We start from the raw sequence: 15,897 nt of genomic DNA on the forward strand, positions 1-15,897 counted from the left end.
TCAATTCAATCACATGGACCAGTTGGAAGGGTCCACTGGGATGATGCCTGTGAAAGTCTTTGGATTCTGCAAAGAGATGCCTAGGTAGAGAGACTGTAGCGCTTCCCAGGAGCCTTCTTGATTGCCAAGAAAAGAGGAAGAGTGAATAAATGCAGGAGAATCCTGAAAAAAGGGTGCTGAGCATCTGCTCTGTAAACTGATGTCCCACAAAGCTCTTGTTTTAGAATAAATGCGATAACACTGAAAAAGTTAGAGGGTGGGTTTTGAGTTGACTCATGGTAGAACCAACTGCGGTCTTGACCAGCCGAGTTTAAACAAGATTGTTTTTTGTTGTTTTATTTTGTTTTTGTAGTTGCTGATGAGAATGACCCAACCTATGGAAGCTGACCATGAGATCATGATCCTTCTCTACAGGACTTCCATTAAAACTTAAACATGCCTTTCTCCTCCAGCAGGGCTGCCTGGTACCATGTTAAGTTGCAAACACGGCACTCTAAGCATGTTTGCCCAAGAACAGGTTGACCATCCCCACAAAATGGCAACCAAGCCTTGCCTTTCTGTTAACTCCCAAATCTCAAGATGCACTGAATAGTCCTGTTTTTTCTTGCTGTACATAGTAAACCTTATAGGAATAGGAAAAGCAATCCAGCTGATGAGCACATTAATTAAGATAATCAATACACATATAATTCCAGGTCATGTTTCCCCAAGTATCATTTGTCACGCTCTATGGTCCCACAACTGCATTCTCCAGGGCCAGTATCAAATTTCTAACTCTCCTACCTTGCCACTATCAAGAAACGGTGAGCGTATTCTTGCCAATTTCAAATGGCAGGAGTGGGGATTAAAAAAAACAGATGACATTAATCCCACTGTGTTCCAAGTTGCACTTGCCAAATTAAAGCAAATACGCCATGTTCAATGGTTTAAATACACCATGTATAAGTTAATCAAGGAAGATGAACGAATTCATCTGTTGCGGCTGACCAGAAGTCTGAGACTTGGCTGGGAAGATAATACAAGGGGTGAGCTTACCTTAAAAGACGCAGGTATGCCTGTCCTGAAATTCACATCTTTTTTTTAATTCTCTTTGAAAAGAGGACAGAAAAGCTATTATTCAAGATCTAAACCCAGTATCATCCACATCTTCCTTCTCCTTAAGACGCGCTCTTTCTCTGGGGGAGAAGGTCCCAGGTAGTAGCTGTTCTCTGCAGTGTCCAATTCCAATCTATCCAAACAGTTGTACTTTTTAATAATCTATCACAGCCAGTTTTAACCTCTAGTGGTAAAATTAATGTATTTTCCAGCCTGCTTTTATTACATGTTACCATTGTCATGCACATCTGTGAAGGCCCCTGTATTTGTCACTTCATTGTCTATTTTTCCATTACACCCATCTAGACCTTTATTAGAAAATTATGTTTCCATGTCAGTTATACCTACGAGGCTGTGAGTCCAAGATAACTTAGTCCCCATCTTATTAAATCTGTGGTCTCTGGGCCTATGTGCCCGATCTCTCACAATAGATGGAGACAGAGAGAAGTGAGGAAGAAGAAAGGAAGAAAAAAGAGGAAGGGAACGTGTTAAGGAAAATAGCAAAACCATCCTACCAGCATGTCTTTGGGCTACCTGATAGTGTCATCTGGATATTCTCATCTTAACGAAGTGAGCAGATTTCAGGGTCAGTCAAACGTGTGAACCTGTGTTCTAATCCCCTGTTTTTCTGTTCACTAGTGGACTACTTTCTAGAGCTTGGAAAAGCAACTTAACCCTTCTAAGCTTCAATGTCTTCATCTGTGGAATGGAGAGGATAACAATATCTAACTCTCTGTAATATGAAGGTAAATTGAGAAAATGTTTGTTGAGCTCATCACAGTATCTGGGAAAGCCTCAACGAACACTGGCTATTGCTCTTATTGCCCCCTTGGGTGATCTCAAAAGTCTCTCTGCCTCCCCAGTTCTGATCCTGGAACATCCCTTTTGCTAAAAATGAATCATAACCCCACTAAGAAGCTCTGGGGTCCACTGTTCCCTTTCCCATAAAGGTAGGAAGGTCAAGTCCTCTCTGCGATTCTCTTTTGGTCTCAGCCCAGCAGTGAGGCAGAGAGAAGAGATTCTCACATTTGAACACGACTCAGCACTAAGCAGTCCTCTTACCTCTGGCCAGACAGGAGTCCTTGCTGGCTACGGATTCTCCAGCAGTGACAGAGCATATTTTGTCCAGCAGAGCTCTGAGGATTGACGATGAATGAGTTAGTGTCTGACATGCAAATCCTAATTATAATTGCCACAATGCCAACATTAGAACAATAACGGTTTCTTGAGCAGTAATGGGAAAAAGGATGCCAAGCTCCAGAGCATCCTGGTGGAGACGCCAGGTAGTCTCTGGAATCACACTGGCTTGTGTTTGTATCCTGGCTCTGCCACTTGCTAGCTCGGTGACCCTGGGCAAGTCATGTGACCTTTGTGTGTCTCAACTTTCTCACCTGTAAAATGACAAACACTGTACTTACCTCATAAGGTGGTTTAAAGGATTTGTTGAGGTATTATAGGTAAAGAATTTGAAACAGTGCTTGATATATGGTATGTAAGCACTCAATTAAAATCATCTGTCATTAAATCAATGATCCTCATGATACCATGTATAAAGTAGACCAAATTCCACACACCCCATCATTTAGTATTCATCCATCCATCTATTCATTCAGCAAGTATTTACTGAGCTCTTATATTATGTACAAAGCACTGTTCTAGGTGATGAGGATACAGTAAAATATAGACAAAACTCCCTGACCTCACAGAGCTGTCATTCCAAGACTAACAATTGAAGTCTCCCCTAACACCACTGCATAAAAAGCAGTTCACAACCAGGGATAATTTTGACCTGAAGGGGACATTTGGTAACTTCTGGAGACATTTTTAGTTGTCACAACTGGGGTGTGAAGGGTTCTACTGTCATCTAGTGGGTAAAGGCCAGGAATGCTGCTAAATATCCTACAACACACAGGATGGCCCCCTGAGAACACAGAATTATCGCTCTACATGTCAACAGTACTGAGGCTAAGAAACCCTAGCACGAAGATATCTGTTTGAGGTTAATAAATCCTTTGTTGGGCATGGTCTTGGGGTGCTAGAGGCTACTGAGGCCACAGAGAGAGAACTCAGGCAAAAGAAAAGACATGGGATGGATGGAGAATAAGGCTGCCACAAGATTCTGGCTTTGCCTGGACTTTTCCTTCCCAAAACAGATGAAACACACAAAGTCCAAGAAATTGGAGGCTCCAAGTCCAGGATCAAAATAGTCCTTTCTATTAATGATAAGTGGCCCCTGGGCTGCCAGTCTTGCAAACAGAATCCAGTTCCCTCTTTGTCAGTTGATGGCTGAGAGGCTGGCTGATCGCCTAACTCTCAAGCATAAGACTTTACTGTAAGGACCCAGGAACTACCACCAGTCTAGGGAAACAGGAGTTTAATCAGGAGTAGAGACAGGGCTACAGCTCCCTGAACCTTCCTAATGCAACAAGCCAAAAGATGCTTCTGACTTAGGAGACAGGGCAGAGAAGCATACACAGGTTTAAACAGCAGAGACCTAGAGACCTAGTGGGTTTGCGTTCCTGGCTCAGTCATGTGGCAGTTGAGTGGCCCTGGATGTCAAAGTGGAATGAATAAGAGCACAGACTCTAGAGCCAGAGCTTGGTCACTTCCTGACCATATGCGCTTTGGCAAGTAAATGTGTCATCTCTGTGCCTTAGTTTTCTCCTGTGGAAAATGGGTACAAGCATGGTACCTGCCCAATAAGTCATTATGAAGATTGAATTCATTCCTGAAATGCATTAATCCAGAAAATCACTTAGAACAGTATCTGGCCCAGAGTACACACTATGCCAAAGTCTGCTATTATCATCCCCATTGTAGTCATCACTATCTCACTGCAAACAAGTGATTTAGTTTCTCTGAGACTCAGTTTCCTCGGTTGAAAAACGGGCATTATATAGTTGACCTTGAACAACATAGGTTTGAATAGTGCAGGTCCACTTATATGTGAATTTTCTTCCACCTCTGGCACCCCTGAGACAGCGAGACCAACCCTTCCTCTTTCTCCTCCTCCTCAACATGAAGATGATGAGGATGAAGACCTTTATGATGATCCACTTCCACTTAATGAATAGCAAATATATTTTCTCTTCCTTATGATTTTCTTAATATTTTGTTTTCTCTGGCTTACTTGATTTCTCTACTTAATTATAAAATACATAATACATAGGGCATAAAAGTATGTGTAAGTCAACTGCTTATGTTATCTGTTAACTGTTTATATTATGCTATGTTTATGTTATCATAAGGCTTCTGGTCAATAGTAGGCTAGTAGGAGTTAAGTGTTGGGGGAGTCAAAAGTTATACACAGATTTTTTACTGTGCTGGGTGGGGGCTAGATGTAGTTGTCACCTCGCTGGCCTCAGGATTCAATAATGCATGTTAAACACTTGCCAAGGTAGTTGATATATTGTAAGTGCATATTATTATTTATTAAAAAGTTTGACCAAAGCAATGAAACCAGTTCTCATTTACTGCTACATTAAACCATTCACCTTGACCAAAGAGAAAAAAACTACAGGCTTCAAGATGGTCCCAGAATCCCCAGCGTCTTGTGGCATGCCCAAAAGGTGTAAGTTCTGAGAATAATAATAGTGAGGTATGCAAAGATGAGTGGAGAATATCGGCTTCTTTAAAAGGGCGCTCTGTTCTTAATGACTCATTACTTCACACAATCTGTAGAGCAGAGGTAATATTGGGAATGAAGGCCTTTTCATCCCCACAGAGGTAACACAGTGCTTGCTGTGGTGGAAGAGGGCAGAGGAGAAGGGAGCTGGGCAGGACACCTCCTCTCCCCAACTTCTCTCCCCTCTCCAGCCTGACTGGAGAAGTGGGCAGAGGCCCTGGGGCTCTTTCCTTGCAGGACTGCCTGTTCCAAGCTCCATCTGAGCTCCTGTGCTGAGGTCTCAATTTATCAGAGAGTAAAGGGGCAGGAACCTTTCAGAAGCCTGACCCAAGGGTCTGGCATGACCCAGTCAACAAAGCCAGCAGAATAAATTTAGCCCCAATGATCTCGTACCACACAGCAGCCACCTGCTCAAACAGTTGTTCTTGCCAAACTCATTAAAACTACGTTCAGCTTCTTTCATGTTTCCAGCAGCCTAGGACTCCAAGGGGGTAGCAGGAGTGCCCACAGAGCACAACCTCGCCTCCACCACTTAGATCAAGGTTGCATCAAACAAGCAAGAATGTTCTGGTGTCGTGCAACCACACGGGGCGGAAGATGGCATTCCTTTGCCTGATCTTCTTCCAGCTTCTCCACAACTGAGATGGGCCTGGCAGGGGAATTGGAGGGTGGTGTCAGGGGAACTGGAGAGTGGTGACAGGGGTCAGCAGAACTCTTAGCTGCTATGAATCGTCAGGTATGATCCGCCCCTGTGGATGGCCACCCTGTTGGCTTCGGGAAAGATGTCTTTTCCGAAATGATTCTTTCTGAACCCACTAAGCCTACAATTCAAGGCACCAAGGCAGTGCAATGACTGCTGGCGGTGACACTCCTGCCATATTGTGTGCTACTCACCCTAATATGCAGCCCAAACACTGAGACCTATTTCCACGTGCAACATCGCTTAAAAACCCATTCTCTGGGCTCAGCAGGCAGAACCAGTTCTGCTCTTCCCTGATATATGGCAGGGGGTAAGAAGCCAGGGACCAATGTTCAGGCAAACCATTAAGGTACGGAAAGAACAGAGTAGTTCATGTTGATTTCACTGTCCTTATCTACATAGTCCAGGAATGAATATATAGATATATAATACATAAAGAAAACATGCAGTGAATGTGGCCAAATCCCAAGCTTGACCTTTTGGGCCCCATATGATGTGCACGGTGAGCAGGCAAAGTTCCAATGAGCTCTTGCCACTTGCCAAGCCCATCTGCTACAAACTCACTGGCAGCCAGGAAGTCACACATTATAACCCTATAGGATTCCTAAAAAGTGCCAACAGTTTTCTTGAGGAGTAAGAGGGTAAAGGGATGGAGAGAGGGCCTATCATGCCTTACCCTAGGAAGATACGTGACCAAGCTCCTGTTAGACAAGTCAGGTCAGCTCAGACTTCTGGGGTGCAACAAAGAGGTGTTGGAAAACCACTAAAAATCATGAAGTGCACGCTGGAAGCATGAAATTAACCAGAATCAGAGACTTGACTTAAGAGGTCCTTTGAAGGCATTTTCCAAAGACAATGGAAAGATAGTAAATAATCCCCAATCAATAAGTAATTTCAACCACACTGTACTGATCTGTAAGTAATCTCTTTGTGACCACGCATGACAATTTTCAGGGAGAAGTCTGAATCCCCATCCCATGACAGCCTACCAGGTTAGGAAAAGACACACTCCATTTTAGCCCCTTGATCTGGCTGGAAAACCATGGCACAGGCTACTTGCTGAGCTCTGTAACTTAGTGGCAAGCTAACAGAAGGCCCGAGATTCCCCAACATTTTGTTCCATCCTCTCTGCCATTTGAAAATTCTCTTTCTCAAAAAAGATAAAAGTCTACTTAGGAAAACAAGAGCAGAGGCAGAATGAATTGAGAAGGGGGTGCCAAAAGACAGAACTTATTTTGCAAAGCGACAGTGTCTAGCGTCTCCACAGACTACTCACACATTCAATTCACTCCAAAGGTAATTTATACTTCACGGAAGAGTTTCCAGTGTTGTAGTAATGGTAGATAAGAGCTGTCAGGCCTTAAGTAACAGCCTATTTTAATGCCTGGAGAGAAAAATACAACTTGCATGTATTTATGGAAATGTACAAAGGTACAGGAAACTGACCCTTTCCTCCATCCCATTCAAACAAATGCAGTAGGCAGGAAGTCCTCAACACCAAAGAAAGATGCCATCAGCACGTTCACTTGCATAGGAACACAAATACAATTATTTCTTTAACAAAGAAAACTAATGACAGTAGGCATACATCCTACTGGGCATTAAGTATTTTGTTATATACAGTTAACACCTATTTGAATTGGGTACAATAGCACTTAATTGTTTTGTTCTATGCATAGCAAAGCAACCAACTGAATCTAATATTAGTCATTCATCAGATGATAAAACATTTTCAGAGAAACAAACTGCTACATTTTCCCCTCAAAGAACAGCAAGCATTTTAAACACATTTTCCCAGAGATGTTATGCTGAGGAAAACAGCTTAGAAATGTTACTTTAAACAAATCCCTTCTCTGGCTACCAACAACAAGGCGAATTGGAACAAATGCTTGGCTCTGTTCTTTCCAAGCCTCCTTCTGTCCACCTGTCAAAGGCTGTCGTGACCCCACCGACCCAAAAGGCAGCCTCTGGAGCTCTGAAATGTGTCACCCTGCATGGACGCCCTCTGCACTGTATGCCAGCATTCTCATTAAGGATTATCCAACTCAGTTGCAGGAGGGAGAGACAAGATGGGCTGGCTGCCAGGAGTTCTTTCAACACAGATTCCGAAAGAATATCCTCCGAAGTGCCGAAAGCCCAGATTTTCAGCAGTTCACTTTCTAGATTCTGTTACATAGCAACCATGCCAGCTCACAGGGGGTACCAACCAAGTTAATATTTTGTTTAAATGACACACTGCATTAACCTGCTAGGAAAACCCAAGTTTTCTTCATCAAAAGGGGATACCAACCTACCTACTGCCCATTGTAATCCCTGGAACAAAACAGCCAATGACGGATTGATGAGTTTTCTTCATTCATTTAAAAAAAAATTAAAAAAACAAAAACAAAAACATTTGAAAATGAATCTAACAGTCTCTTGGCAGAGCAAGCAAAAGGTGACTCTGTCCCAAAACCATTTGTACTAATATTATTAAAGTTACATTAGCATGTATTTAATATGTGCATAATGCCCTTTTGTTAAAAGATGACTTACACGGTTGCATTTTGAAATGCAAAGATACTCGTTTTATTCAAAACCTTGATTTGAAAACTGATAACTCAATAGCACTTCAATACTCTTAGGGTCTGGGCCCATTGAACTGCACCAACACAGACAAAATGAAAACACAAGACTCATTTGGAAGAACAGTCAGAAACCCTGAGGAGCTGAGCCTCTGGGAGCCTCCCTGGAGGTGTATTACGAAGAATCAAGTGGAACCCAATCAATTGCACTTTAAAATTAACTTGTGTGAGAACTCAAGGCTTCTTTTTAGGATAATGAAAGCAATGGCAAAAGAAACTACCAGACCACCTCTGCAGAGGGTTTCTGTGCTAGCAGGATGCTGCCACAGGCTATGAAGAAAACAAAAACAAACAAAAACAACTCCCGTCCCCATCAAAAAAAAAAAAAAAAAAAAATCCCCAAAACTTACAGAGGCTAAATAATGTATCATGTACTGTTGCTACAGACAAGTAAATGATACCCCACTGAACTTATACGGGGGGCTTGTTTTCTTTTCAACCATCACATCTGTTTAAATGCACATCAATTTAGACAGTTATGCGGCCAACAATCAAGTAGAGTTTAAACCTTTTAACATTTTATTTTCTGATTATAAAAATCACAAAGTGCCCCTAGTAAAGATCTTGAGACATACCAATGTACAAAGAGGAGAAATCAAGACCACCCTTCATCCTACCACCCACAGACAGCCACTGACATGGGCAGGCACAGTCCTGAGAGCATATGGGAGCTGCTGGTTTTATGTGTTTTTAAGGATATCCAAGAGATCCAAAAGCCATTTTCATTTCCACAGCCCTGCACATTTGTGTAGGAAAAAAGAACAAGGAATCAGCCCCCTGTTGCTCCACTACAACAATTTAACCATCCGCAAGTATGTCAGTTTCCAAGTTGAGCATGTGTACATCATCACTGCGTTGACTGCCTTAGTCTGCCCAGTCTACAACCAGACCCAGGACTCAGATAAAAAGCCACTTAACTTTTCCTTTGCTGAGAAAGGGGCAGACGGTGGGAAATAAACGAGCATTGTTCAGTGTCCTTTACTATACAGCTTTTGATTCTTAGCAAAATGCCAGTTCTTAGCTACTTCTTTAATGTTAGCAGAGCCTCTGCCTATAAAAAGTGAAGCATTACCTTGCAGTCTGCCTTTTTTTTTTTTTTTTGGCACAGGTTCCAGTGGAGAATGTTCTTTCACACACAATGATATTGCAAGGGATGACAAGAATAACCACATGTCAAGCATGCAGCAAGCACTAGGACCATAACACCTTCTCACCATTACGTCAGGGCTACTTCCTTACCAAAGTACTCCCCCCAATTCCTAAGACTTCCAACAGGCTCCAGGATTACCAAGTTAAGATCTGACTTCGAATTCGCCGTAAAACTGCACGTGGGCAGGCTTCACATCTCACATCAAAGAAAGCACACCTTCCCAGGAAGGTAAGGTGGAAACAGAGACTGATGGAGAGAACCAGATTCTTAGGAAAACAGACTCTCTCAACACTCAAGAGAAGCTCTTGAAACGACAACAGAACCAGAAAATCATTTTGAGCCACTGAGCAATTGGTACCTTGCTCTTCAAGTGACATATTTGGACAAGTGGCCCTCATGGACTGGAGATTTTTTTCTGTCCTGTTCTGGATTTCAGCAGTTTAATTTGCAATTCAAATGATATTAATAACCAGTGATACTGTTTCTTAAAGGGCAATTAGGCAAAAAGAAAAAAAAAAATCCCCCAAAGCCTGCTTACCCTTTTACTTTCTAAGTCACAGAAACCAAACAGTACATTTTAGGGAATGCCCCATCCGCCTTCATGTCTTGCAGGGGGTTTCAGAGCTTAATCTCTGTCAATGTGAACACAAACCGTCTTTTTCTTCCTCTTCTCTAAACTGCAGAGTCCCTTCAAACGGGCTCCCTGCAGCCCACCACCCTAAGCCTTCATTTCTCTACCGCTCAACCTTTGAGGTCTACAGTATCCCCCTGGAAAGTGCTCTCGGCGTTTATATTTGCGGAAATTTAAACTCCCTGCTGAGCTGAGCATCTACTGTTGCATCTATAGATTCCAATGCCTGTGAGACCTCAAATGAGGAGAAAATAAAGTCCAGATGCAACTGAGCCAAGGGATTTGGCATCCGCGGAGAAAAGTGCACAGCAGTGCAGTCCTCTATCCCAACCACGGCGGCAGAGCCCGGAGCTCTCTCTGGGAAGGAGCCTAAGGAAGTGGGGGGAACTGTGCTATTCACCCCTGCGGGAGGTGGGGAAAAGGCCCCGGCATGAAAAGTTTGCCACGGAGCTAGGGGCTGGTACCACGGAAAGGGCACTTTCCGATGCCGGAAGGGACCCGCCGGCTGCGCCTAGCTCAGGCTGGCCGGGGCCGGTGTGACCGTATGACCCCGTGCACACTGCGCCCGGGTTTTCGTGAATGACAGCAGCCTGCAACTCCCAGCCGGGGAGCAGCGGTGGCCACCGCCGGGCGGAAAGGGTTACAAGTCAGAATGCAAAGCGATTTCGCCCCGGGCGTGGGGGACCCCGGGTTCCCAGCCACCTCCGAGGCCGGGCGTGCTCGGCTCGCCTTCCTCCGCCCTGGGCGCCGGGGCGATCCTACCTTGCGCTCCCAGCTGGGGGTTCTCCATGTTCGTCGCCGCCGAGTCCCCCGCCGCCGAGGCGCTGGCCGCGGCTCCCGGGCCCGGGCCGGGGCCGCCGCCGGCGCTCAGTTCCGCCAGTCTCCGGTTGGTGGCCGTGAGTTCGGCTCGCAGGTTGGTCACCTCCTGGCTGGCCGACTGGACCGCCCCATCGATGCGGAGCGCGAGCTGCTTATTGTCTTCCATCATGCTCAGGATTTTGGCCTGGGGGCGAGAGAGGTGACAAAGAGCTGCATGATGCGCGGGGGGCGCGCGGCCGGGCACCCCCGGCTCTACCTGTTGTGTCCCCCGCGGCCCGGCTCGCCCGCGCCCCGACCCCCAGGCACCGGCAGCGCCGGCTCCTCCGGCGCAGAAATGACAGCGGCGCCTCCAGCCCGAGCCGCGGCGGTGGCGAGGCGGCGGGGGGAGGAGGCGGAGGAGAAAAAAGAGGAGGAGAAGGAGGAGGAGGAGCAGCGATCGCCGAGACCCCGGCGGGCGGGCGCCGAGAGCTGCTCCAAGAAGGACACCGCGCGCAGCCAGGCACTCTTTAAATGGAGCCTACCATTCGCCGCCCGCTCGGGAGGGGGTCTGGGTCGGCGGCTGGGGGCACCCTTGGCCTCCCGCGCCCCCCTACTTCGGAGATACACCCCCCGGGGGGGCGGAGGCGGCGGGCGGCAGCCGGGAGGGGTCCAAGGTGGCTCCCCTGGTGAGGGACTTGGGTCGCCTGGACCGAGGCCGGCCCTCTGTCCCCTCCCTGGAGCGGTGGGGCAGCCCCCGCCCTGGAGAACTGGTGGCCCGAGCAGTGCTAAGGTTGGGGAGGCGCTGGGTGCTCGGAAGAGAGGGTGCTTGGAAAGGGGGCCTCAGAGGGGAGCTGGAGTGGATCTCCATGGGAGGGGGACGCTTGCGCCAGCTCAGGAGTGGAGTTCGTGCTCCACTGGTTCCTTAAACGGCGAGTACGAAATCCCCAGAGGGGAGCTGAGCTGGTGCCCCGCGTGCCTCTCACTCTCCACCCCCCACCCGCCGGCCAGACCTGCGCTGCCCACCCCAGGAGGGAGCGCCTATCTTCCTCGGCGTGGGCCGCTGGTGCTCCCGCCTCTCCACAGCCCTAGCCCTGTGTGTGCACCCAGGTGGAGGAGCAGCCTTAGCCAGCTCCTAAGCTTCTTAGCTGGGCTGAATATTGGCGGGGACAGAGAAGAGGTTGAGAGATAAGAAGGAAGGCGTCGATGGGGCTTCTTCCCTTTCTTCTACTGGGAGCAGAAGAGTTGAGCCCTGCTGCCTCAGTTTACCCATACCCTCTTCACAGAAGAACTGAGGTAACCTGACGTTGATATGCCCTTTCCAGCTCCTCTTTCTCTCCCAGACCACAGGCTTTGCATTTTTCACTGGGGCCCTGGATTCCAGCCACCAGACCTTGTTACCATAGCAAACTTCATTCCATGCAAATAGGACAATTTAAAACAGCCAGCAACCCTCTGGTCAACAGGGCGCCACCATTCCAGCTCAGTCAACCTCCGGAGAGCAGCAAAGAGCAGATTGCAGAAGCCAGTGGGGTGCTGCAAGGAAAAATGAGGCTGCCCACCCTTCACGTTCTTACAGGAAGCCCATAAGAACCAAGCAAAAACTGCGTGCAGAGTGCTTTTATATGCATTCTTATCTCTTGTGAGTGAGGATTATTATTCCCATTTTAGGGATAAGGAAACTGAGGCTCTGCATAGGGTTAGGCAATTTACTTAAGGGGCCCGCAGAAACCAGGTGACACCGGGACTGGAAGAAAGTAATCATCTGATTGCAAGTTCCTCCTGCTGCGCCTTCAGGAGGCCTTGGATGATGGATTTCTCCCCCCCTTTTATGTGGAACCATGAAAACAGTCTTGCTCCATTCCCCTGTGACCACGAACAAGCTTTTGCAAGAGGGCAGGATTCGATGGTAGAGCATGTGGCAGGAAGACACAATTCTTCACTCTGTCCACTCTGCTCAGCTAATGGGTCAGTTTGGGGATCGAACACTGACCTTAACCTCATTAACACAAGTTCTTACCAACTGAACCAACCAAGGCACTTAGAACTGCTTAGTGTATCTGCAAACCAGGATTCAGTGCTTTGCAGTCTTTCAGTTACGTTATGGGGAGAGCATCAAAACTACAGAACTGTGTGGGTCTTCAAAAGGGGGATGCCGTGGTGCAGCCATTGTGGAAAACATATTAGCAGTTCCTTGAAAAGTTAAACATAGGATTACCATACGACCCAGCAAATCCACTCCTAGGTATACGTCCAAAAGAATATGTCCAAAACAAATATCCAAACAAAAATTTGTACATGAATGTTCATAGCAGCACTGTTCATTAGTAGCCAGAAGGCAGAAACGACCCAAATGTCCATAAACAGATGATTGGATGAACAAATTGCAGTATGCAATGGAATATTATTCAGCCATGAAGAGTACTGATACATGCTACTACTACGTGGATGAAGCTCCAAAACATTATGCTAGTTGAAAGAAGCCCGACATAGAAGGTCACATATGATACGATTCAATTTATATGAAATATCCAGAATAAATAAATCCATAGAAACAGGAAGCAGATTGGTGTTTGTCCAGGGCTGCTGGGAAGGAAGAATGGGGAGTAACTGCTTAATAGGTGCCGGGTGTTACTTTGTGCTGATTGATGAAAATGTTTTAGAACTAGACAGAGGTGGTGGTGGCACAACACGGTGAATGTACTAAGTGCCATTGAATTGTTCACTTTAAAGTGCTTAATTTCATGTTATGTAAATTTTACCTCAATCAAAAAGTCATATATGCAAATACACAAATAGAGGGGATGGGAATGTTCTGGAACTAGGGCTTCTGAGCAAACAGTTAAGAGTAGCTCTATTTAGAGGGCCGTGTGTGTGTATGTGTGTGTGCGCGTGTGCACACGCTCACACCTGTGGTATAGCACTCAGCAGAAGAAACAGTAATTTATCTGTTTACATGTCTCTCTCCCACTTCACTGGGAACTTGTGGGTGGGGGAAGGAGGGTTATCCGGCTTTTTCTATTATTCATCTTTGCATCCTTGCCGCCCTAGCCCATAGTAAGTGTTCTGTAAATGAATGCGTGTGAGTGTGTTTGTGTAGTAAACAAACTGACCCAGTGTTACTCATTTTGCTCGTCAGTGAGATTATTCCCACACACCGGAATCTTCAAATCAAATCAAAACAAAAAAATCTAACAAGGAGAAAAGAAAAGACTCATTCCTTGAGCCCGTTCTCATCCCTCTCTTTTTGAGGTTTCAAGAAGCTTACTTTAGAAACTCCTGGGGTGCCTCCTAGGATTTTAAGAATTTTATTTTTTGAGAGTTTTTTTCCCTAACATGAAAAAAAGGGGCTTTTTCCAGTTGTGTGTCCGTATGTTCACCCACACACCAAAGCACTAGATCTTAGATAGAAAGTCTGCAATCAATTAGCCTCTGCGGGTATACTTGATTTAAACCAAAAAGGTCTACCTTTCTTTTTTTTTTTTTTTTTTTGAGATGCAGTCTTGCTCTGTCACCCAGGCTGGAGTGCAGTGGTACCATCTCAGCTCACTGCAACCTCCACCTCCTGGGTTCAAGTGATTCTCTGCCTCAGCCTCCTGAGTAGTTGCGATTACAGGTGCAGGCCTCCACACCCCTCTAACTTTTTTGTATTTTTAGTAGAGACAGGGTTTCACCAGGTTGGCCAGGTTGGTCTTGAACTCCTGACCTCAAGCAATCCGCCCGCCTCGGCCTCCCAAAGTGCTGGGATTACAGGCATGAGCCACAGCACCTGGCCAGGTCTACGTTTCTTATCCCCATCCTTCGCCACCGCTCCTCCGGAGGTGATCCCAAGGAACAAAACAGTTGCTATGTTTAACTTTTCAAGGAATTGCTAATATGTTTTCCACAATGGCTGTACTGCGGCATTCCCCTTTTGAAGACCCACAAAGTTCTGTAGTTTTGATGCTGTCCCCCATAAGGTAACTGAAAGACTACAAAGAACTGAATCCTGGTTTGCAGATATACTAAGCAGTTCTTTTTTTTTTTTTTTTTTTTTTGTGAGATGGAGTCTTGGTCTGTCTCCCAGGCTAGAGCATAGTGGTGTGATCTTGGCTCACTGCAACCTCCGCCTCCCGGGTTCAAGCAATTCTCTGCCTCAGCCTTCCGAGTAGCTGGGATTACAGGTGCCCGCCACCACCCCTGGCTAATTTTTGTATTTTTAGTAGAGACGGGGTTTCACCATCTTGGCCAGACTGCTCTTGAACTCATGACCTTGTGATCCACCTGCCTTGGCCTCGCAAAGTTACACTAAGCAGTTGTAAGTGCCTTGGTTGGTCCAGTTGGTCAGCAGAATCTGTGTCCCCTCCCACTGGCCTAACCCCCTCCTGCAAGCCCATTTGCCTGTCTGTGGGGTCTGATAGGCATTTACCGCCCATGTCCTGGGACACACCTGCAAACTGTTGGGAGAGGGATTCCAGAGAAGTCTGTCATCCACAGCTCTCTCTCCATGGGATTCACAACTAGGAGAATTTGGCAGTACTGTGGGTTCTGTTTCAGGGTTCCCCCTTTTGCATGTTCCCCAAATAGTCCCAATCTCACACCCCAGTAGGCTGATGTTAAGAACCAAGACAGAAAATGGGTCCACTTCATAGGGACTTGCTGTCGTTTTTCCACTGTCACTGTTGCTATCACTCGCAACCAGCCCAACCCCATCCAAGGTCCAGGCCTCGGCTCATATGCGGTCACCAGTCTCTACCTACATTGTCTGATCTTTCTGAGCAGAATGAGCCAACTGTGCCTGTGTGTTTGTTGCCCATCAAAGCTTGCCTGGGCATTTTGAAAAGTCTGCAAAACCAACTTCCCTGTAGCTCAGAGAAAGGAAATTCCTATCAAGAATCAAGGCTAAGGGCCTAACCCATTGCTGACAGCACAGCTGTATGCACCTCCCTTTTCCCAGAAATAGAGTGCCCTCATAATGTAACGTCGAGACTGGGATGCTGCTGAGAGCAAAAGAGGGCGCAATGAGTAATTGAATTAAGCTAAAACAAGTGGCATACATAGGAACTGTCCCAGGAAACCCAGTATATATGTTTGCCCTACTCTATGATTGAATGATACTATTTGGTCCTAGAAGGCAATGGGGATTGTCTACTCTAGTTCCCTCCTTATTTACAGACAGAGAAACAGAGACCCCAGATTTAGGAATGAACCACACAGCTTTGTCAGTGAAGGGTCTGGGAGGAATTTAACCAGGGTCTTTAGAAAATGGCCCATCTTTCCACTGATGTGTGTCATGTG

At 46.3% G+C, this 15,897-nt stretch overlaps 1 protein-coding gene across 1 annotated transcript in view; it reads right to left on the bottom strand.

Moving 5' to 3' along the window:
- Positions 1–15,897, bottom strand: part of KAZN (kazrin, periplakin interacting protein) — a 1,229,657-nt gene that overhangs the window by 510,508 nt on the left and 703,252 nt on the right. Inside the window, exon 3 of the mRNA XM_054437733.2 lies at positions 10,588–10,828. Within this exon, the coding sequence (XP_054293708.1) occupies positions 10,588–10,828 (241 nt within the window). The remainder of the gene's footprint in view (positions 1–10,587; positions 10,829–15,897) is intronic.

This window comes from Pongo pygmaeus, chromosome 1 (assembly GCF_028885625.2).
Source record: "Pongo pygmaeus isolate AG05252 chromosome 1, NHGRI_mPonPyg2-v2.0_pri, whole genome shotgun sequence".
Lineage (NCBI taxonomy): Eukaryota > Metazoa > Chordata > Mammalia > Primates > Hominidae > Pongo > Pongo pygmaeus.